The following is a 24,330-nucleotide window of genomic DNA, read 5'->3' as shown; positions in this document are numbered from 1 at the left end:
TTTGGGCGAGTCACTTAACCCCAACTACCTAGCCCTTACTGCTCTCTTTTGCCTTAGAATGGGATTCTAATTAGAAAGAAGGTATGAAGGAAAAAAAAAAGATATCAATTTAGCTTAAGACAGCTAGCAGGGTCCCCAAACAACTGGTTAAATAAAGGAAGACAGCAAAAGAAAGGATCTGAATGCCTGAAGCAGTACTAAACAGTACTACACAATAATGTTTTGATCAAAATAAGAAAAGTTATCATACTATAAATATTATAAAGCCCAATAGGAGAAAAGAAATATTCCTGTATTTATGAGAGGCTATTTTCAATCTCCCATAACTTAAACAAGGCACACATCTCTAAAAAATGTTTCTTGATAGTAAGCTACTGTAAAAAGCAAATGCCATACATAAATCTCCAAATAAGCAAGTGTCAGATCATCCAAAAAAAGCACTCACAACACACGCACTGACACACACACACCCTCTTCAGAGAATCTGTCCATTTTCAATAGGCTTAGTAACACTGATGAAAACAGAAAAAGGTGAATGTCTTGAGAAGGCAGAGATAGGAAAACTAGGGTTCAATACATACCAAAACCCATGTCAAACATTCGATCTGCTTCATCAAATACAAGGTAAGAGACTCTCTGGAGATTTGTAGCTTTCTTCTTCACGTGATCAATCAGCCGACCCTTTGGGGAAAATTGTAGATTTACAAATATTTGCTTTAGGATGTTGTCTAATTAGCAATATGATATCATCAACATTCCTAACATATAGTTCCAAGACAATGATATCCAGATGATAATAATGGCTCTTGTTCCAGACAAAGAAAAATTCAAAAACTTGTGGGAAGTCACTTAGGTCCCATTTTCTTCCATTAATTTGAAGTTCTTAGCAAGGCTAACCAAATCTATCTTCACCAAAAGATGTGAAATGTCCCAATTCAGAGGCCTTTTTTAAGGAGTTCCAACTTTTGGAAGCCATTCTCCTTGCCAATTGTGAATTATATTTCAGGCCCAATTTCCTAAGGCAGCAAAGGAAAATCTCCTGGAAATAGCTAGAAAGAACAGAGACCTCTATTGTAGCTATATTTAACACAGAGTTGATTTTCAGGGATTTCCAACACTAATTTCACAACAGAGATGATGCTCTAAGAAACCCTCTTTCTTACTCATCTCTTGGACCTGCATTAAGGCAATACCTTCTGACAATACCAATTCCTTTGCCATTCTTTCCAGGCCTGGCTATACTTTTCTCTTATATCTCACTCTTACAACTCACTGGTTCTAGTGGGAGGACTGGAAGTGTTTTTGTTTTGTTTTGTTTTGTTTTGTTACATCCAGATCTATCCTTGAATGCTTTCACTAGATAACCTGGTGATTAGCCAAATTTGTCCCTGTATCTATATGCCAGTGGCTATTATATATCTTAATTCTAGGACACTTCTTATTCCTTTCTTCTTTAAAAAACAAAAGCCCATACCATTTGTCTTAGAATTGATACCAAGTATTGGTTCTAAGGCAGAAGTGCAATTTAAGGACTAGGAAAGTGGGATAAAATGACTTGTCCATAGTCACACAGCCAGGAAGTACCTGAGGTTAGATGTGAACCAAAGACTTCCCAATTCCGGCCTGACTCTATCTCCTGAACAACTTAGCTTCCTCTCCTCCTTCGTTCTTCAATGAATTCAGTGCCAAGCTCAGTCTCTCTTCCCCATATACTGCTCTTATATTAAAGGATTTTGACTATACATACTTACGTTCACTCAAATACTCTAGGCTCCACAATCTACAGTTCCTATACCTCTTCATCTCAGTTACACAGAGATAATCTCATTCATAACCTTGTTACCACCTACAAGTGTCTCACTTCGACATTCATGAATTCCATCTTTCCTTTCACCTTATCATCCCCTCACCTTGTTCTCTTCATCATGACATCCATTTGCTCCACCTCTCAGTTCTTTCCCAGACCATTATTCCAGCACTGACCACTCTTTGTCATCCTGACCCTTCAGTGAATCAACTCAACTCTATACTACTCTCCAGCCATCCTGGATTCCCTTGCCCTTTTATCTTTTCCCAGATCTTACCTTGTCAAGCACCAACCTCCCACAGGTTTTGATACTATTCATCACCCTTTCCTTCTGAATAGGTTCTCATCTCTATAGGGTTTTTGTGATGCTGCTCTCTTTGTTTTCTTTCCATCTTGTCAGTCTCCTCTGCCAATTCTTTATTCACATCACCCCACCTTCTAATCATAGATAATTCTCAAGGCTCTGACCTGGGTCTCTTTCTCTTTTCACTCTATATATCTCAATTAGTGATCTCAATAAACTTCCATGACTCAATTATCTCTATGAAGAAGATTCCCAGATAGATTTCCAGATCTAGTCTCTCTTGAGCTAGATATTCACTTAGACATCTCAAATTAGATGTTTTGTAGGCATCTTAAATTAAATACATTCAGAACAAAATTTATCATTGTTCCCCCTCTAAAAAGTCTTTCCCGTTTCTGGACATCTCTATTACTTTCAAGGTCCTACTTTCCTCCAAATCACCCTGACCCATACATAATGTTTGCCAAATTTGCTGTTTCTATCTTCTTTTTTTTAAAAAACTCTTACCTTCTGTCTTAGAATCAATAAAACAATTAGTTCCAAGGCAAAAGAGTGGTAAGAGCTAGGCAATGGGGGTCAAGTGACTTGCCAAGGGTCACACATCTAGGCAGTGTCTGAGGCCAGATCTGAACCCAGGAGTTCCTGTCTCTAGGCCTGGCTCTCAATCCACTGAGCTACCCAGCTGCCCTCTGTTTTCTATCTTCTTAACACATCTTGTACAAATCATTTCTCTCTACTCATGTAGCTAAGTGCAAAATTTCACCACCTGCTTGGATTATTGCAATAACTTTCTAATCGCTCTCCCTCCTTCAGGTCTCACCACTCCAAAACATGCTCTTCTTAAGTGCTAAGAGGATTTTCTTTTTTTCCTAAAGCATAGATCTGATCATGTCCCCTTCCTGCTCAAGGAACTCTAGTGGCTTCCTCTGGCCCCAGGATGAAATACAAACTCTCTTTCTTGATTTAAAGCCTTACAAAACCTAGCTCTTTCCTCCTTCCTACACTTCACTCTCCTCTAGGATCCAGTTATACTGACCCTACTTATTTGAAAACATATCATCCCATATCTCTGTTCTCTGTGCTTCTGGCTATCTCTCATGCCTGAAAGCTCGAACTCCTTAGCTCCACTCCCTGGCTTCTTTTAAGATTCTACTCAACTGTTACATTCTGCAGGAGGTCTTTCTGAGTCCTCCAAGCTACTAAGTGTTTTCCCTGTCCAGATTAATCCTATATATAGCCTGTATCTAAATACATGTTTTCTTTCACAAGCTCCTTGAGGGACCCCCCCCACCTTTCTTTGCCTAAATTTGTATTCCTAGCACTTGCATACACTAAGGGGTTAATAAATACTTGCTGACTGACCAGGATGGAATAATGTCTAACAACCAGAAAGCTGAGATATACTCACTGGGGTACAAACAACAATCTCAGCCCCTTCTTGAAGGGCTTTGGCCTGCTCCCACATGCTTCCTCCTCCATAGACAGCCACAGATCGAAGATTGTAGGCTTTGCCAAACCGCTTGCATTCTGCATGGATCTGTTAATGACATTGAGGTAAACAGGGAAATTAATACTTGGCCCCCCAAAGAAATAGAGTAATTTTGGGAAAGTTCACTTATTCAGAAAGTCAGAATAACAGAAAAAATTATTTAAAAAGTTTTTGAGTGTGACAATAACAGATGAAAATTACATAGCCCTTTATGGTTTATAAAGAGCTTTACATACATGTTCTCATTTGATCATCACAATCTCATCAATGAGTTACAACAGAATGATTATCAACCTAATTTTACAGATGAGGAAACTCAAGCTCAGAGAGATAAAGACTTGCCTGTGGTCACACAACTAACAAGCAAAAGTCAGAAACTCAAGACTCTATTCACTCCAAGTTTAGCACTCCTTTCACTACACCTGTGGATAGCTTTTATTTAAAACTTTCAACTATCAGTCTACCTGAAATGTAAACTGACAACTAGCCTTGGATTGAAAGCATGTTAAAAGGCTATCCAAAAATCTTGTGGAGTCTCCTCACTCATCTTACCTCAACACTAAATTTTCACTGATCATAAAATAATTTTGAGGAAATAAAGAAAAAATAACTAATTTTCATAATGCTTTTCAGGAAGAGTTTGATTTAATTAAAGAGAAAAAAGGATGTTTCATGGGTATTAGTAGAAATTAATTCCTCTGGCTATTTCAGGTCAGTCTTCAAGTACATCTTCCTTACCTGCTGACAAAGCTCCCTGGTGGGGCACACAATCACTGCAATTGGTCCATCTCCTGGATCCAATTCCTTCTGATCCATGATATGAATCAGCATGGGCCAAATAAAAGCTGCAGTTTTTCCACTGCCTGTTTTGGCAATACCAATCATGTCTCTCCCACTAAGAGCCACTGGAACACCCTAAAAAAAAAAATGACACCTCAATTCCAAAGCTATAATTAAGGAGCTCTAGTAATGGAACAATGACCACTGTATTCATGATGAACAACAACAACAAAAAAAGAACATTTGCAGTAAACACACTCTAGGCTAAAATTTCTATATCATCCTTAGATTAATAAAGAGAAAGACTATAACTTCCGTAATGTCAATTTGTCACTAAGACACTTATCAGACAGAACATAAATGGATTAATTTTCTAGAACTACAAGAAAATACTTATTGCAACTCCTGACAAAAATATTCAAACCCTTTAATCCACAAATCCCAATGACAGCATTGACCCAGGGTCAAGGACAAGAAAAAAAATAGTCCAAAATACTATTTAACATGATACTTTTTCAAGTGGCAAAAACTTGTAGTTGTAGAGGAATGAATATACAAATATTAGTAAATGAGTGGGATGGAATATTACTGTGCCTTAAGAAATAGTAACTATAAAGAATACAGGAAGCTTAGGAAGCTTTAAATAAGCTGATGTAAAGTGAACTAAAAAGAACCTAGAAAATAATGTACATCAATTTAAATGAAAAGAATGAAAAAATTGGAATTGAACTCTGTATAAGTATACTCTAGCTTGACCCTAAAGAAGAGGTATAAGGATGCACCTTCCTCCTTTATGCATATGGAACACTGTTAGATTTGGATGAACAGTTGGTTAGTCTTGCTGAATTGCTTTCCCCCGTCAGGTGACTGACAAATATTCGAGTGTCCCAGAGGGGTGAAAAGAATGAGACATGGGAAGAAGGATAACATGCATCAGGAGGGTCAACAAAGCTGGCAGCAATCAGAGGCAAAGTTTATATTACAGAGAAAGTATTGTAGGTTAAGGGATTAGGTAGGATTTTTACATGTACAATGGTTAGTAATGATTTACAATCTTAGTACGATGAGTTTGTTTACTTCACTGAAGCTTATAAAGAGTTTTCTATAGGATAATAATTCAATGTCAATGTGTAACTATCTAACAAAGTTTCTCATAAAATTCTTGCACCAGTGATTTCTTGGGAAAACATCTAGTATTTGGGAAGGAATTGGATTAAGTTCTCATGCTGGGAGGTGGGAGGGGGCCAAGAGTGTCTGACTACTACTAGGTTATGGCTGTGATTTTCCTGGGACCTATTCTCACTCCTGGGGGCTACACACCCCACCTTTATTTTTACTATTTTTAAAATAAGGAATAGCTCTCCAGTTATGGGAAGAGGAATATGCTAGGTAATAAAGATATAGAAATAAAAGACGTTTAATTTTTTTAAATAAAAGCCTCCACTTCCTCTGGGTAAATCACACTACCCTCATTCATATATAAACAATTCTTATTGAGGAAAAAAAAAGAACACTGCTTTTCAGTGATGAAATAAAACAAATGCAGTGAATCCCAATACTTGTGGCATTATCTAAACAAGATAAAAAAAATTTCCACATTGTATGTTAGTATATATCTACACATATACTCTGTGCTGCTTTCTTCATACTAGTAGGACTTTTTGTTTAAGCTGTTCATTAGTCATGAGGGAATATGGCTCTGCTTTCCAAAAGGTGTTAAGACACCCAGGACTTTATAGTTCAAGAGATATCTATTTGTATATATCTGTAAAAGCGATAGACCTACAATGAAGACATGCTAATGTAGCTTTCATTTTGGACTATGCTATTCCGAACGAATCTAAACAATATTGTTTACTGCTTTATTTGCTTTGATGTGGACATTCCCCTCAACATACTTTTCTTTCATCTTTTAACGGCTCACCTGACACTGGATTGGAGTAGGCTGTGTGTACTCAGATTTCCGAATCTGATGCATAAGTTGCTCATCAAATCCAAAGTGAGCAAAACTACTTCCTGGTCTGGGTGGAGCAGCACCAGAGACCTAAAAATCAGAAATGAAAAGTTTACTGGCATTTTGATGACAACTTAAGAGTCCAACAGACTTTTATCTATAGTTATCATGTGACCTCAACCACAGCAAATTCTGTTCTATTGAATATTTTGTATGAAAAACTCCTGCACCCAAATTAAATATATTAATATTATTTTTGCAAAGATTTTATTCCTCTCCCAAGTTTGTTATTTATCTTTTAAAAATCACTGAGTTAATATAACTTAATTCTGAAATTCCTTGAAAGACCAAAACACATCAATATAAAGTATATTTGTTTTATCCCTAAAGCAAAGAAAGCAGAATGAAAATTGTTATTTCAAAGTAAAATTATGATATTCCCTTATAGTTATATGTACCTGAAATGAGTTTGTCCATTTTAAAAACAGGTCCATTTTAATATTAATTAAGCATATTCCTGCCCAAAATAGACCACAAGCAGTTCAAGAATATTGATCCTGTCTTACCTTTCTTTTATATCCTTCTAAACTACAAAGTACAGAAGTAAGCAATTCTATATTAAAATTGCCAATGCCTTTATTCAAATAAGATAATGGAGAAATGTTGAATAGCTTTTATTCTCACTCAGTTACTCAAGTACTAATGTCCACAGACAATAAAATCGAGATGTATGACACCTCAGGAATTAAATTAATATTCCAAATGAGAGGAGCAAGCATCATTTGAAAAGCACTAGATTCAATTCTCTCTTACCCGAAGATTGAGTTTATGTCGGAGATCTATTACTTGCTGTGGGGTAAGGCTGGTTATCTCTTCATGCTCATTGTAGAAATTTTTTTCAAATGGTGGATAGTCAATCTGTGAGTCCAATTATTCAAAGTTAGTTAGAATTTAAGAATCAAAATGATTTTACAAGTTTCATTTTTAATGCAAAATGCTATGATTTTGGAAAAACACTCACAATAGGATCTTGATGCTTCAGTACTTCAACTGTGATTTCACCATTGAAATCTCTCCAAAAGATTGTAAGCTATTTACTTTAGATACCTGCATAAACTGATGTAGCCTCCTCCCCCCAAAAAATTTGTTTTAATTTCTTAGTGACCAACCTTTGGGAAATCTCTCCCACCTCTAAAAATTGAACCAGGCCAGGCCCTCACTTATTGTAGAACCTATATCTGAATCTTCTCCAATTTATTGAGACTTTTCAGATACTTATTACTTCTCTCGGGTCCCATGAGTTTTATTGGATAAAAATTCATCACCTAACTCGTGACATTTTTAGATAGGAATAAAGTGGGAATTTGTTTTGTTTGACTATATTGTTACAATGGTTTTGTTTTTCTTTATTTTTCAATGGAGAAGAGAAGAAAAAGAATTTTTAACTAAAGGCTTTTAAAAAGAAATGTCCAGAATAATGATTCTGATATATTCTCCATGACTGGCCACATTTAGAATATTATGTTCAATTGTGAGAACCATATTCTTTAAAAAGACTGATAAATCCAAAGGAGGCAACCAGAAAGGCAAGAAAAATAGAAAACATGTCATATAAGGATGATGTGAAGGAACTAGGGATGTTTAGCCTTATGATAAAACGATTTAAGACAGATAAACGACAGTTGTATGTAAACAGGGTAAATTTGAGAGCAACAGGTAGCAGCAGAAAGTGGCAGATTTGAGGCTTATCATGAAGCAAATATTTCCAACAATCCGAACTATTACAAAATGGCTGCCTTAGGATATATAATAGATTTTCCCTTCGTTCCCTTCAAACAGGATGACTACTTACTGAGGTCAGGTACACACCGGGACCAGATTTTGAGGTCCCTCTAAATTTCGTTTTGTATGATTCTGAGAATTCAGGCCTCACATTCAAGTTATAAGCATATACAAATTACAAGTTACAAGTACAGTAGAAGGCATTAAGGTAGTAGGATCTCCATTTTACAGATGAAGATATTAAGACTCAGAGAGGTGATTTGCTCATAGTTAAAAAACAGAAAAGCCCAGGTCCACAAACAATTCCTGCACTTGACTGTGAATGTTTGTTTTCTTATTTTCCCATCTCTTGTATGAAATAGCAAAATAGGGACTTAGAACAATATATGAACAACTATTTCACCTGTTTGGTTGAGAAAGCAAATATTAATTCTGGAAAATAAGTACAATTTGGCTACAAAGACTTGATCTAAAATCATCATTAGCAAGTATTCTAATATGATAGATTCTAAAGTTTGGAATTTCTGACCCAACAATTTGGAAAAAGTGGCAAAATTCCAGCAATTATTTTTATTAACTATCAGACTATAAGGAGAGAGACCCAGATGAGTCACCATTAGAAGAAGAGCTCAGGTATATACCTGAAGACAAGAGAACTTCAAAAGCAACACTATCATACCTCTGAATGGTCAATGGGAGGAAGGGGATCAATGACTTTTTTGGAGGGTGCAATGGGATTTCCATCACTGTCATACTCCAGGTTATCTTCTTCCTCTTCCTGAACCATACCAGCAGTAGGGTTTTCTGCCATGTATCGAAAATAAGCTTCCTGCAGGAAAACACAAAAGTAAAATCATACCCCAATACAGGAGAGAATAATCATTTTCTTGCTCCAGTAATTTGTGTATACAGTATATCAGATGGTCGCTCACTTTTACACACCTATCATGTAGGACAAGATGTTCACTAGTGATGATTCTTCTAGTATCAATAATCAGAAAGTCCAGAGGAAGGACAATCAAGGGAAATGAGCAAAACAGCTATAATGTTCAGTTAATATCACAAAATAACATGGTTTTTAAAAGAAGATAATGACTCAAATGGAGTCCCACAGCCTGGCTTCGTAAGCTGTGTTCTAAACCTACTGTCCTTGAGGTTGTAGAACACATACTGTAATCCCACCAAGTTTGGAAGCTATCCCAAAATAAAGGTGCCACAAACCTGGAAAGGGCTACTGCTCATTTCTGGTCCCTCCACACCATCCCAAAACCGAGGAGTGAAAAACTAGCACTACAAGGTCAGTATATTTAGCAACCCATTTTGATAGACAAGAAACCACAACAGACCCTCCAGAAAAGGCATTATGTGAGAAGCTGCTAGCGGCATACATAGAGTCCACACTACACTGTTAAATCAAACATCTTGATTTACCAAAATGGACACTAATTTTGGATTTAAATATTCAAACCATAAAAACTCATTCTTTAAAAGTGTTACATCAAAGTTTCCTTATTCAACATGGTAGAAAGCCATGTAAAGTTTTATATTACTCCTTTGCTATACATTTGGAAATGTAGCAAGTTAGGTAAAACTATTTTCTGCTGAATGTCAGAAATGGCTGAGTATTTCAATGAAGTTAAGCTCTGGTTTATCCCTAGTATAGACTTTTGGGGGGGGTAAAAATAAAAGATAAAAATACTGCATAGGAACTCACTTGGTCATCTTCCTCTTCAATGTCATCTCGAATACCCCTGGAAAAACAAGCGGAGAAACAAACTTCCCTGCAAATGTTCCACATACCCAGCTCCAAACTTATAGCAGATTTAGTGTTGAGTTCCATTCAGTATTGGAAGACTCGACACTAACGGTAACAAGCAACAATTAAAATACTGTAAACTATTACGTGCATATTCACTGAGAAAGGGTGTGCTTCTTTCTAATAGGATGGGCTTGTAATTCCTATAAGCATATATTACTGACAAGGGTCTAAGGAGAGTAGAAACTTTCTGGAGACACATGAGGAAGCACCTAACCTTACCAGCCCCATGCAACACAGCCCAGCACTGTCATCAGGATTTCCCATGCAGATATAACTAGAATTTATATAAATAAAAGCCTACTGACATTTGTGATTTCCAAAGGCATCAAGCTTTTACATAACCTTGTATATCGTGACGACAATTCAACTTTCTTAATACCCCAAATTTCTGGATCTTATAATGAAAGAACTTGGTAAAGCCAAATAGCCACTAGAGTCAAGCTGAGTGAAGGTCTTCAGCCAAAACCAGTCACTATAGGGAACAGAGAAGCTTAAAATTACATTAGTTCCCTTATTATTTCAGTGCTTGACACCACTAAGAAGCAATTCATATGATGCCAAGGAGTATTCTATTCTGGTGAGAAGTATTCATGATCTCAGTCCAACACTCAAGAGTTACGAACAGTATGACTACTCAGCACCCCACCTTACTCTCTGGGCAGACTTCCTGCATTGGCAAATCCCTATATTAACAAGGAGCAACATCAAACAGCATAGAGCAGCCAGGAGAAAACTAAATCTCCATAAGGCTTGGATGAAGGCCTGATACACTGAGGACTAAACTAGGCAAAAAGATAGGAAATAGTACACATGGATATCAGTTGTGCCTGTTGGCCAAAATCTTTGCAAGATTGTGGATGTGTGGGGCTATCCTTCCCCACTTTTGGAAGTGGAAGTTCAGAATGAAATAAGAATTCTCTTTCCCAGAAAAGAAAGCATTTCAAGTACTAAAATTGCGAAAACATATCACATCAAAATCAAATTGTCTGGGGGCAACTAGGAAGCTCAATGGATAGAGCCAGGCCTAGAGATAGGAGGTCCTGAGTTCAAATTTGACCCCAGATACTTCCTAGCTGTGTGACCCTGGGCAAGTCACTTATCCCTAATTGGCTAGACCTTACTTTTCTTATAGTTTGGAACCAATACATGGTATTGATGCCAAGTCAGAAGGCAAGGGCTTATAAATAAATATAATTGTCTTGTGTTCTGAAGAATATAGAGCATTTTGTGAATGTAATAATTCACCAGTTACTCTGTAACTAAGGGTGGGTGTTAATCTTCATTTATTGATATCGTACCAAGTGCCAAGAATGATTTTTAAAAAAGAATCTGGACTGAAACAAAAGAAAACTGAGTCCAAATCTAGGACATGATACTTTTCTAGCATTTAATTCAATGTAGTACCCTATATTTGTGAAAAGTCCACTGTTTCTCATCTGATGTCTTTATTTTTCAATTGAATATTTTTAGTCTCATAAAGCTGGAAAAACTCTGCAGATGCTCAAGCTCTGGACATAAGATCACTGATTTGGAGCAGGAAAGGATGTTAAAGGTCATTTAGTACAATCCTTTCATTTTGTGGATGAGGAAAATGAGATTGTGACAGAGGGAGAGTTTGAACCTGGGTCCTCTGACTCCAAAGCTCATGCTCTTTCCACTATAGCATGATGCCTTTCTTCTGCTGCATAAAGACAGATTCTTTAGTATGCTAAAGCCAAGCCAAAACATTTTTGATAATTTTGTTATTAATTCTGAGTTTAGAAAAGAGTTTTGCAATATTGCAGCATTTATTTCATGTAACCTTTGTGAAATGAGGAAAGCAACTTACTTCACATTTTTTCTTTCCTTGTCTTTTTCTTCAAGTCTCTTCATGTCTCGAGCAGCTTGATCCTAATGGAACAACAACAAAAACTACAACATATAAAACACAGCAACAAGGGCCCTTATAAGCACAGAAGGTAAAAAGTGAAAGGGGTGTTTTAGCCCACCTAATTCAGTCATTCCATTTTATGGAATACAAACCAAGCCCAGAATAGAGATAAAATTTCCACAAAGCTCCAAAGTAAGTGAGACTCTTGCTACTGGAAGCATTACTACTCCTGGGCCTTATTACAAACTGTCGATTGATCTAATTTTTGAAAAATGAGAGTGTTTTAAAAATTTGTTTTGCCTTTACTACATGAAACTGGGACAAAGGGAAAGAACAAGTTGCTAGTTATTGCCCCATTACAGTTTAAGCATTAACAAAAGCTAATTAAGAATAATGTTTCAGGGGGCATCTGGGTAGCTCAGTGGATTGAGGGCAAGGCCTAGACATGTGAGGTCTTGGATTCAAATCTGGCCTCAGACACTTCCCAGCTATGTGACCCTGGGCAAGTCACTTCACTCCCATTGCCTAGCCCTTACCACTCTTCTGCCTTAAAACGGAAGGTAAGAGTTTTTTTTAAAAAAAAGAATGTTTCATTGCATTTTGAAAATAATTCTCTTAAGGGTCTAACCAATCTTCCTGACCCCAAATTCAACAAGGACCCATTGCCTAATGAGATGTGATCAGTATGACCTTTTCTTAATACTAAACCAAAAAGATTTAACTGAGATGAACAATACCGCCCCCCCCCCCCCCCAAGCTACTGGATCACTGAATTGAAAAGCTACTCAAGATTTTGAGAATGTATCATTCCCAAATTTATGAAAGCCTGATTTATAGGCACCACTCACATGAAAGGTTGACCCAAAAGGTACAGAACTACCTACTTTCCTTGAGAAAACAAATGCACTTTCCCTTCTCCTTTGGATGTGTAGGATGGAGCCCATGCAATGGGCAAAGAAAGGAAAAACTTGCTCTATAATTGATTTTTTTACATTTTGGCAATGCCCCCGCCCCCTTTCTTATTTTAACTCTTCTACCATCACTTCCAATCCCTGGTTGCAGTTAGTAAAAGAAGAAGGAAAGGAAAACACTATCATGCTATCGCTGCAGGAACCACAAGGCCAACTTTCTTCCCCTGCACAGCAATAGTTAGTAGTGATGACAATTTTGCAAGATATATACTAATTTGTTTATTGCTTTTCTTTTTTGGTCTAATAATCAATTTTTAAAAAATTCTCATGAGAAATGCTTGCCTTTAAATCACAAATATCTAGAGTTATCTAAAAAATGAATTATAGGTAGTTCAGTGGGTTGAGAGCCAGGCTTAGAGACAGGATGCCCTAAGTTCAAACCTGGTCTCAGACACTTCCTGTGTGACCCTGGACAAGTCACTTAGCCCCCATTGCCTAGTCCTTACCACTCTTCTGCCTTGGAACCAATACATAGTATTGATTCTAATGTGGAAGGTCAGGGTTGGGGAAAAAAAAAAGAGTATACTGAGGTCAATTTTTAAACATTTATAATAATGGCTCCTTCAGTTCTATTCCCAAAAGCTTACCAAACCAAAAATCAAACCCTTGGAAATAGTTTCAGGTGCAAATAATGTATGTTAAATGCTTTTCCCTAAGGGATATACAATAGCAACTATTGAGATATAGCAACCACATTTTTTTCCCTTTGGGGGAGTAACTGGAGAGGATTGTGATAAAAGTTTTATTTATTAAAAGAAATAATACAAATGCAAAGGTAATAAAATGTATCAGATCCAACATGAGAAACTCAAGCACTTGGCATAGTGCCTGGAACATGGCAAGTGCTTAATAAATGTTTATTGATGGATTCACTTTCTCCTCCACTGCTTAGAGATAAATGAGATGAATGAAGGAAATGGAAAAGGTAAAGTAGGATATATTACAAGTTCAAACATACATCTTACTCTATCTTTCTGCAGCAGAAACAAACTCACAGCTTGGGAAAAATAGCTGTGTTTGACACTAATTTTCTCCTTTAAAAAATTGGATCCCTTTGTTTATGATGGCTGGCTAGAATTAACAAAGCATGTTTTGCTAGAAAGTTTCTAATACCCAATGATAGCAGACTTCAGGTGCAGCAATGGGGATTTGGGGTGGTGTGGGAAGATGGAGGAGCATTCCCATGGAGACTGAGAAGAAAACTGCTTTTATTTCTAAAGGATTATTCATTCATCATATATTAGGTATATCCTATGTCCAAGGGAAAGGAACAAGGGATAAGTAAAATTCGGTCCCTTTCCATGAGGACATTGCTATCAAGTAAGGCAGCTAAAAGCATGTACTCAACTAATAAAAGGCAGTATGTAATAAAGCCCAAAAAAAGAAAGTCAAAGGTTAGAGGTGGTAAGAAAGATCTTAAAGCTTGGGGATCAGGGAAGGCTTTTTGGAGCTGGTGATAGGCCTTGAAGGAAATACAAAATTTTGATAAGTTGAGATGGGGAAGGCAGTACAAAGACAGGAAACAATGTATAAAATCAAAGAGGGGAACAAAAGTTATTTTTAAGGAACAGTGAAGGTTCTAATTTATCTGAAATGTGGGATATATGAGTATTGGGAAATAAAGCTGGAATAAGATGAAGTCACATGATGAAGACATTAAATGACAGACTAAGAAGTCTGGACTTTATTCAGCAGGCAATAAGCTAACTCCTTTTGAGTAATGCATTCATAGCTGTGCTTTAAGAAGATGAATCTAGTGGTTATGAATAATCAGAACTGGAATAGAAATAGCAATTTGGTTGGGAGGCTACTTCATTATAAGAATGAAGAAATGGAGGCTGTTCAACTTGGAAAGGAAAGACTCAAGGGGGTACAGGATACTATCTTTAAGTATTTGAAGGACTATTTTGTGGAATTAAAGACTGCTTTTCAGTCATCTGGCTGTGTCTGACTTTGTGATCGCACCGACCATTATTGTTTAAGGGGTTTTCTTGGCAAAGAAAAGAGTGGTTTGCCATTTCCCCCTCTAGTGGATTAAAGCAAACAGAGGTTAAATGACTTGCCCAGGGTCGACAAGTATCTATTTTAATTCAGGTCTTCTTGACTCCAGGCCTGACACTCCAATCTAGCTGCTAAAGCAGTCAGGTGGCATAGTGGAATAAAGCTGGAGAAAGAAATGGCAAACTACTCCAGTACCTTTGCTAAGAAAACTCTAAATGGGATCACTGAACAGCAACAACAAAGCAATAATACTTCAATACTTTTGACAGGAATAAAATAAAATTGAATCCACAAGAGATAAAAGTAGTAGCTTTTCTAATAAATACAGGTTATAAGGCAAGGGCATTTCCTTCTCTCCTATTATCTGACAATTCTGGAAATGCTAGTGATTTTGGTAAGCCAAGTGAAAAATATTAAAGGCATAAATATTAGTAATGAGTATAAAATCATGTCTATTTGGAGATGGCGTGAAGGCTTACTTTTTAGTGCTAAACTAATTAGCAGAGCTAGACAAAACTATAACAAAATTGATTTGGAGGAAGGTCAAGGCTAGAATTTCAATGGAAAAATGCTAAGCAATCAATCAGGCAATAACACTTTTAGATATCAATTATATTATAAAGCAATAATCATTGAACTCTTTGCTACTGTTTAAATAATAGAAAACTAGATCGGTGGAAGACATTAGCCAAGAATAGAAAATAAATGAACAAAAACAGTATCTTGACAAGCATATATTAAGAACTTAAGTGACAAGCACTGTGCTAAGAGATAGAATTAGAAAGTCAAGAACATGGTCTCTGCTCTCAAGAAGCTCACATTCTAATGAAGAAGAAAATACACAAAAAAAGTTATTAAAAAGAAGATATATGTAAAGTAGATGGAAGCTAATCTCAGAGAGAAGTTATAAGCAGCTGAGTGTGGGATAAAAGGAAGATCCTGAAAAGGCCTCCTACAAAAGGTAAGATCTGAGACGACTTTTGAAGGAAACTAGGAAAGCCAATGGGGGGAGGGGGGGAAGGAGGGAAAGAGGTGCATTCCAAGTAAGGGAGATATCCAGAGCAAGGCATATAATCAGAAGATGGAGTGCCATGTGAGAAGAACAGCAAGAAGGCCAGCTGCTAGATCACAGGGTAAAAATACAAGAAGACTGAAAAGATAGGAAGGGACAAGGTTATCCAATAAACCTGATTATATATACTACTTGGGAAAGTCTCCCTATATGTGATAAGAAAAAAATGGATAATTGGAAATCCGTTTGGCAAAGCAAAGAGTTTTCAAACAACATCTTAGACAATACTTCACAATTAGTTCTAATTAAACAATCAATTTAAGTATAAAAGGTTATACATTTAAAAAACGGAAGGAAAATAAACGGAAGCATCTTTTACAAGTATGGCTGGCAGGAGAATTCTAAAACAAAAAAAGGTATACAGGGATCTCTTTTACAAAAGATAAAACAGCCAATTTTCATAATATGACTCAAAATTAAAGCAGCTAGGATAAGGGAAAGCATCTTTGGGAAAATTAAAATATTTACATTTAATGTATCTATCTAATGAGGGTTTGAAGTCCTTTTATTAGAAAACTAAAATACGAGAATGAAAGCCATTCCATATTGAGTAAGTGGTCAAAGGATATGAATATACAGTTCTTGAAAGAACTGAAAACTATAAATATGCTTCATATAAATGATGCTCCAAAATTTATTAATATGAAAAGAAATGGGAAGTAAAATTAATTTCTCTTATAGCTAAAGGCATATTACAGATGACAAAGTAGTCAATGTTGGAAGGGCTTCAGGAACAGGGAAGGGAATATACAGTAAGTAAAACTATGAACTGCTCTAGCAATTTTGGAACTACGCTAAAAATTTCACTCTTTAAACCTGGCCATCTTTGGTTGTTTGACACATGTTCAAGGATCACAAAGCAAGAAAAGAAAGACTCCATACATAGCAAAATATTCATAGCAGCACTTTTTTAATGATAGCAAAGAACATGAGAATAGCTAAATGTCTATTATTATTAGAAATAAAACTAATGTAGACAAGATGGGAAGGAAAGGACTAGGTTAGGAAAACAATTTTAGAAATGATTTCTTGGATAGAAGTCTTATCTAAAATATACAGAGAACTTTGTCAAATAAATAAGAACATGAGCCACTGATAAATTGATAAATGGTGAAAAGAAATAAACAGTTTTTAGATGAAGAAATCAGAGCTATTGAAAAACATACTCTAAAACATTATTGACTAAAGAAATGAAAAGCAGAAGAACTCTGAGATATCATCTCACACTTCTCAGATTGGCTAAAATGATAAAAGGGAAAATTGACAAATTTTGGGAGGGATATGGAAATATGAGGGCACTAATACATTGTTGATTGGGCTGTGAGCTGATCCAACCATTCTGGAGAGCAATCAAGAATTATACTCGAGTTATAAAACTGTGACCATTTGACTTAGCAATACCATTATTTTCTAAGATGATCAAAGAAAGAGGAAAAAGAAACTACATATTCTAAAATATATATAGCAGCTCTTTTTGAACTGGAAACTAAAGGAATGTCCATCCATTGCGGAATGGCTAACCAAGTTCTGGTATATGGAATACTACTGTGCCATAAGAAATGACAAAAGATGATCTCACACACACACACACACACACACACACACACACACACACACACACACACACACACACACTGTGGAAAGACATGAACTGAAGCAAGTGAAATGAGCAGAATCTGGAGAATGCTGTACACAGTAAAAATGTATGATGATCAACTGTATATGACTTAACTATTATCAAGAGGGCAAGGATTCAGGACCTCTCCAAGGGATTCATGATGAAAAACGATAAGAAGGTGCAGATGGAATCTGAATGTAGACTGAAACATACCATTCTTCACTTTATTTCTTTCATTAATTTTTCTCTAGTGTAAGCAATGTGTGTCTTGTTTCACATCATGACAAATAAGTATTTTCATTTATGTATAACCTATATCATATTACCTACCTTTTCTTGAGGGAGGAATAGGAGAGAGAAAAAAAAGACTACAAAATGTCAGAAAATGAACATTAAAAGTTGTATCAAAATTCAATCTGGAAAAATATATTTAAAAAAACTAATGAATATGAAGAATCTAGAGATGTATGAGAAGATTTATGTGAACTGATACAGTTAAAAAAGAATTGGGAGAACAATATAGACAATTACAATAACAATGTAAATGGAAAGAATAAAGTGAATTGAATGCTATACAATTATTATGACCAAGATTTGACCTGGAGATAAGTTACAAAAATGTATCTCCTTCACTTCATGTAAGTGGGGGATTAGAAGGGTAGAATACTACAATTACTTTCATATGCAGTGAACAGGTTGGGTTGGCTTTGCTGAAATGCTTTTTTCTACCCTTTCAGAATCTTTCTTACAAGATAAGGCTCACTGGGTACAGGGAAGGAAGGGTATATTCAGAAATGAATGTTGAATAGAAAATATAAGGTAGCAAACCACAAACTAAAAACTATTTTTTTAAACCCTTACCCTCCATCTTAGAATTCATACTGTGTATTGGTTCCAAGGCAGAAGAGTGGTAAGGGCTAGGCAATGGGGGTGAAGTGACTTGCCCAGGGTCACACAGCTGGGAAGTGTCTGAGGCCACATATGAACCTAGGACCTCTCATCTTTAGGCCTGGCTCTCAATCCACTGAGCCACCTAGCTGCCCCCTAAAAACTATTTTCTTAAAAAAATAATGTTGATCTCAATTTTAGTAGTAGCAATGGAAAAGAAAAATTAAAAAGTAGTTGAGAAAGATATTGCTAAAGAACAGGAAATAAAAATGATGAGAGAAAAAAAATGAAAAATGATTCCAAGCTGAGGTGACATGGAGAATATATCATTACCAAAAAACAAGGACGTAAAAAGGAATTGATTTGGCATTGTGGGGAGGTATGCAAAAGACAACATGACAAGTTTAGTTTTAGACAAGCTGAATTTCAGGTGCTAACATTCAGATGAGAACATATATAAACTGGTAGTAAGAAATTTTATATGGCCAGTGTCAAAGCAAAGTAGAAATCTAGAAGAATACATTTATATTACCTTCTTTAATTCAGTTAATATCTTGGAAATCATCTAGTCAAACCATAAACTTAAAGATGAAGAGATCAAAGTCTAAAATATATTAAGTGACTGGAGTAAGGGCACATAGTTTGTTAGTTGCAAATTAACAAATAGAATTTAAGTATATCAACACCTAGTCGTCTGCTTTTTCAACTACATAAGACAGAGAACACTAAGGGTTGACAGTGGAAGCCATTTCAAGTGGGCATGATCACTATGAGCAAGAGTATAATTATAAGAAAAAGTCAAAGGCACATTCTTAAGGATCATCCACACTTAACGAGGACATAAAGAAAAAAAGAAACCAGTTAAGACAGAAAGGAACTAGGACAGTATATGTCAGGGAAGATGGATTTAAAGATAAAGGATTAAAAAAAAATACTTGATACAAATCTAAATATCTTTCAAACAAAATTTTTTAAAAATTTGTTCATTTTTCTTATGATATTCACTTTCATTTTATAGTTATTTATTCAAGCTACTTTACTGTAGGGGTTCCAGTTCTTCTGTCACACATCAGTGCTAATAAAAATTATCTCAAGGCACCCAAGAATCTCTAAGGTCAATTATGACTAGGATTGATATAATAAAAGTAATAATTTGTTTTGTTTCCAGTAATAGCATATTCTAATGACAGATATATAAAGAGTCTTGCCTCTACTTCAGCCATGAATGCTTCCAGGGGATCATCATCACTGTCAGAGTCTGCTGACTTGGAATGGAATTGCTGGCGGGTAGGTGAATTTTCAGCAGGAATGTAAGGCAAATCGACATTGCTAGAGTCTTCTTCTTCATCTTCAAAATAACTTAAAAGTAAAAGCAATAGGTAAAATAGGCAGATAAAGAATGATTGCTGATTTCTAATATTTAAATTCTTTACCTATTCCCCCATTCCAGCTACTTAAAAGTCAGGTACCATTACAATAAACTCCAAAGGACTATCCACATATTTTTTTATGATAGAATTTTGTTTTAATGCATTTTGAAAATAAATGTTTTATCCCTATAAGATTTAGAAATGCACAATTCACATATTTTCATTGTAATGTTCCCTAATGAGCATTTCTCAGGCTCACCTGAAGATCTAGATATTTCAAAAATTATTCAAAATGCAAAAGTCCTATACTTAAAAGAATATGATCATTCTCTTCAATCAGATCTAACCTATGAAAGTATGAGTGAATAGACTGATTCCCTCCCTCCATATGAACCTATTTACACAAATCTTGTGTTTTCTAATTAAATAATAAAAATCTCTCATAGTTATATAGTGCTTTACAATTTTCAAAACATTTTGGAATGAGTTTTCCTTCTGAAGACTCCAAAACTAATGCTCAGATGTGCTAAAGCTATAGGTACCAATCTTGACCATTCTTATACAGAAACAAAGGGGACAGCTGAGTGGCTCAGTGGATTGAGACTCAGGTCAAGAGATGGGAGGTCCTGGGTTCAAATCTAGCCTCAGATACTTCCTGGTTGTGTGACCCTGGGCAAATCACTTAATCCCCATTGCCTAGCCCTTACCTCTCTTCTGCCTTAGAACCAATACCCAGTATTGATTCTAATATGGAAGGTAAGAGTTTTTATATATGTATGAAAAAAGAAACTATAGCAAATATTAATCATATAGTAAGTTATACAAGAGATAAGAACTTTGGGGTGAAACTTAAAAAAAAAACAATAAATTTTGGGGTAAAAATTAATTAATCCAGGTGGTATTTCATAAGAGAGGATTTATCCCCATAGATATCCTTAGAATCTGTTGAAAACCTCTAATAATAGAGTCTAACATCATCACTCATCACACTATTTAAATATGCTTTAAGTGTAGAATACCAAGAGTGGCTTTTCTCCCTAACAAATACAAATTCATGAAGATTTCAATAAGCCTTGTACAATCAACACTGTTTTAGAACTTTTTTTTTTAGAACTTGATTTGTTTAAATGGCTTCAGAGTGTATCATTAAAAAATTAGTAAACATTTAATGTTAATTTATTCATTAAAATGTATTAAGATCATAAGAGCATTCTATAACAATAATATCCATGTAATTTTACGATAGCCTGATGGGACAGTTTTGCCAACAGAATTAACTTTTCTCCATATTTTTAATCATTATTTCCTGTCTATATAATGCAATAATACAGAAAATAACTGTAAAGAATCATAATTGTCAATCTTTTTTGGAATCACAGCAATCTATCAATCATTAATTTTGTGAGATCCTATCTCTAACAATGCTGAGGGTACAGGTTTTTTAAAAAATTGAAGCAAATTAAAATGCATTTTGATATAGAAAGGTGCCTTCTAAGACAATTAACATTACAATGCTAAGTTGGGAATCACTTGCATGAGAATGCTTCCTTTCTCAAGCATAAAATAGTAGGGGTTACGATCTATGGAAAATACAATTCTAGGCACATTACCCTAAAAATCTATTAGAAAAGTATGTTTTAAAATCATTAGTCATACACACTACTGGACAATTATGGGCAAAGAGTCTCATTTGGTTTCTAAAAATATATGTATTAGGTATGGAGGCAAATTAGTTTGCACCAGTACTGGCAATGGTTTGCATTTGTAATGTAATTTATGTACTCTCAATATAAATCATCTTAGTACAGAATGGAAATCATCTAATAATAAACTGTCAGATTTTATAATTCTCAGAATTTATATCCCCCCGTGAAAGAGGGGGAAAGACAAAAAACTTAAAAGGCCAAAATTTCCTTTCGTAAGCAAAATGTTTCTTTGCTTCTATTTTTAGAAAAAGCAAAATTACTTACTACAAAGTCAGAAACTTACGCATTTTCTTCATCAAAATTTGCTCGCTTGGATCCAATTTTATAGAAAGAAGGGAGCTGTGGTGGAGCTGACTTTCCAAACCCTGCTGAAGAGCTGGTTGCCCCAAAGGCACTATGGGACTGTTGCGGGAGCTTCGGTTCTTCCTTTTTTCCAGCAGCAATGGCAAATCCACCAAACCCAAATCCCCTTTTGGTGCCAGGGCCACCTTTGTTCCAATTCATGATGTAGATAATTTACCTGTCAGGACCATGGTATATTAAGTTATTTATAGAAAATGACAAATTCACAATGAATAACTCTGCTTTACCTATATATCTACCTTTACCTATAAAATGCCCACTTTTCATCTCAATAGCTTGATGAGACCAGTTCAACAAGTTATTTGTGGGTCACAGAACAGGATAAGAGGAACAAGGTTGGGATCAGGAGGGTCACAGACAGATTTAAGGCCTCTTGCTGATCAGTGACAAAGTTTATTGATTTAAGGAAGGTACTTCTAGAGGGTTGAATTAAGCAGAGGAATTAGATCACTCACAATGGAAATCAATGATTCACAGGATGGGGACAATGGATTTAGATTGTTCTAAATAGAGTTTTCTATAGGTAATAATTCAATATGTCAATGGGTAACCATCTAACCAAGTTTCTTATAGAATTCCTGCATTATTAATTTCTTTTTTTAATTCATTATTAATTTCTTAAGAACATACAGTATTTGAGGAAAGGAGGAGTTGAATTCTGAATTCTGAATGCTGAAAGAGCAAGCTTTATGTCTGGCTGTTTCTAAGCTACGGCTACCCAGAGACCTTGCAAACCGGGGTACTTTGGGCAATCCAAAACCTTGCTTGATGGAAGCCCTTGTTCTTATGCTGTTCCCATAATGGCGAAGGACTTTACAAAGTGCTGCTTATACAACCTCTTAATGAGAAAAATATTTTGGTTGGCCTCTACTTTGAAATTTGTGTGTATAATTTTTTCTCCCTTTTCCTTTTCAGAAAATACAAAACAAATTTCTGTTTGGCTAAAAGGAATCCTTTAAAATTTTCCTCTCATGAGAGGTTAAAAAGCATAATTTCCACCCCGCCCCCAAGCCCCTTACTTTTCATCTTAGAGTCAATACTGTGTATTGGATCCAAGGAAGAAGAGTGGAAAGGGCTAGGCAATAGGTCACACAGGTATGAAGTATTTGAAGTCACTTTTGAACACAGGACCTCCCATCTCTGGGCCTGGCTCTCAACCCACTGAGCCACCTAGCTGCCCTTCAAAAGCATAATTTTAAAAATGCATTTTATTAAAAAAAAGAGTGGATTACAATTTAAGAATATTCTTATTTTGTTGGGTTTTTAACCATTTCTTTTGTTTACAGTCTTTTTTTCTCCAAATTCTTTTTCATATCTGAGAAACTGGAAGTGACTTATAGACTAGCTCAGGTAGTAGAAACTTTTCCCTCAATTCAAATGCCTCTCTGTCCCACAATAATATTTCCTATCACTTCTCTATGCAATTTCCTAAGGAAATGTTATCTATCCTCCCTAACTCTCCACTTTTACAATGACATTGGTCAAAAAATTTTGAGCATGTGTCATATACACTAAAGATTATATACAAGTATTATTGTATAAACATACATATGACAAAATATTTAAAATAAAATTTTAAAATCTGAAATAAATATTTAAATACTTTATTAATGGTATAGAACTCCTCTTCCATTATACTATTTTAAATAAGAGCAATGTAATTTAAATGTTTTATTATTTTGAAAATCTTAGTTTAACACTTTGTCAATAGTGATTTGAAGATCAGGTTCTCAAATACAACTTATTTTGATATTTAGTTTAAATGGTTGTTCTAGTTGAATGGCTGTTATAGCTGATGGATACCACATAAGGATATGTAGATTGAAATAAAAGTTTATCACTTGATTTTTTTTAATCCAATCCACTAATTATGCAGATTTTTGTTGAAATTCTGGTTTTAATTTCCATATTCTCTTATGTCAATCAATTGTAGGTAAAATACAAAAATGTTTGTGATTTATGTGGGTCTATTCCATGTCCTGCCACGTTGCTATGGTTTCAGTCAATTTTTAATTAATTAATTAATTTTTAATAATTTTTAATCTCTTTGATTCTCTAAGTAAACTGTCATACCCCAAAAGCAATAGTTTTATTTTTTTCTGTGTCTATGTCCCTCAATCTTTTTGTCTTATTGCCATAGCTGACATTTTTAGCACAAATATCAAACAGTAGAAGTGACAGTGAACATTTTTGCTTTACCATGAGCTTTTAGAAAGGAGACTATTTTATTTTCAATTATAAATATCATCTCTTGACTTTAGGTACTACTTATAATATTAAGGAAGTATATATTTTTCCATGTTTTCTAAAAGAATTTCACGTTTTCCTAAAAATAAAAATGGGGTATTATGTCAAAAGACTTTTCTGAATCTATTTTTATAATCACATGATTTTTGTTTTGTTAAACCTAAGTCTAACTTACTCACAATGTATAATCTTAGAAAAATTTTTTTAAATTAAAAACCCTTACCTTCCATATTGTAATCAATACTGGGAATTGGTTCCAAGGCAGAAGAGTGGTAAGGGCTAGGCAATG

At 35.3% G+C, this 24,330-nt stretch overlaps 1 protein-coding gene across 2 annotated transcripts in view; it reads right to left on the bottom strand.

Moving 5' to 3' along the window:
* DDX42 (DEAD-box helicase 42) overlaps nucleotides 1-24,330 on the bottom strand; it is a 43,784-nt gene that overhangs the window by 10,241 nt on the left and 9,213 nt on the right. The window contains exons 2-11 of one of the 2 annotated variants that reach the window (XM_056817077.1): nucleotides 21,715-21,951; nucleotides 19,564-19,714; nucleotides 11,764-11,825; nucleotides 9,831-9,867; nucleotides 8,796-8,945; nucleotides 7,148-7,252; nucleotides 6,305-6,424; nucleotides 4,339-4,515; nucleotides 3,520-3,648; nucleotides 582-681 (exon numbers count right to left, since the gene is read on the bottom strand). In XM_056817077.1, the coding sequence (XP_056673055.1) occupies nucleotides 582-681; nucleotides 3,520-3,648; nucleotides 4,339-4,515; nucleotides 6,305-6,424; nucleotides 7,148-7,252; nucleotides 8,796-8,945; nucleotides 9,831-9,867; nucleotides 11,764-11,825; nucleotides 19,564-19,714; nucleotides 21,715-21,935 (1,252 nt within the window). In that variant the 5' untranslated portion in view covers nucleotides 21,936-21,951. Of the gene's footprint in view, nucleotides 1-581; nucleotides 682-3,519; nucleotides 3,649-4,338; nucleotides 4,516-6,304; nucleotides 6,425-7,147; nucleotides 7,253-8,795; nucleotides 8,946-9,830; nucleotides 9,868-11,763; nucleotides 11,826-19,563; nucleotides 19,715-21,714; nucleotides 21,952-24,330 lie in introns of those variants that run through there. The other variant, XM_056817078.1, reaches the window with a different exon arrangement.

The sequence above is a fragment of the Monodelphis domestica genome, chromosome 2 (genome assembly GCF_027887165.1).
Source record: "Monodelphis domestica isolate mMonDom1 chromosome 2, mMonDom1.pri, whole genome shotgun sequence".
NCBI classification, from domain to species: Eukaryota; Metazoa; Chordata; class Mammalia; order Didelphimorphia; family Didelphidae; genus Monodelphis; species Monodelphis domestica.
Note: the sequence above shows the minus strand (reverse complement) of the source record. Positions and strands in the feature narration are given on the sequence as shown.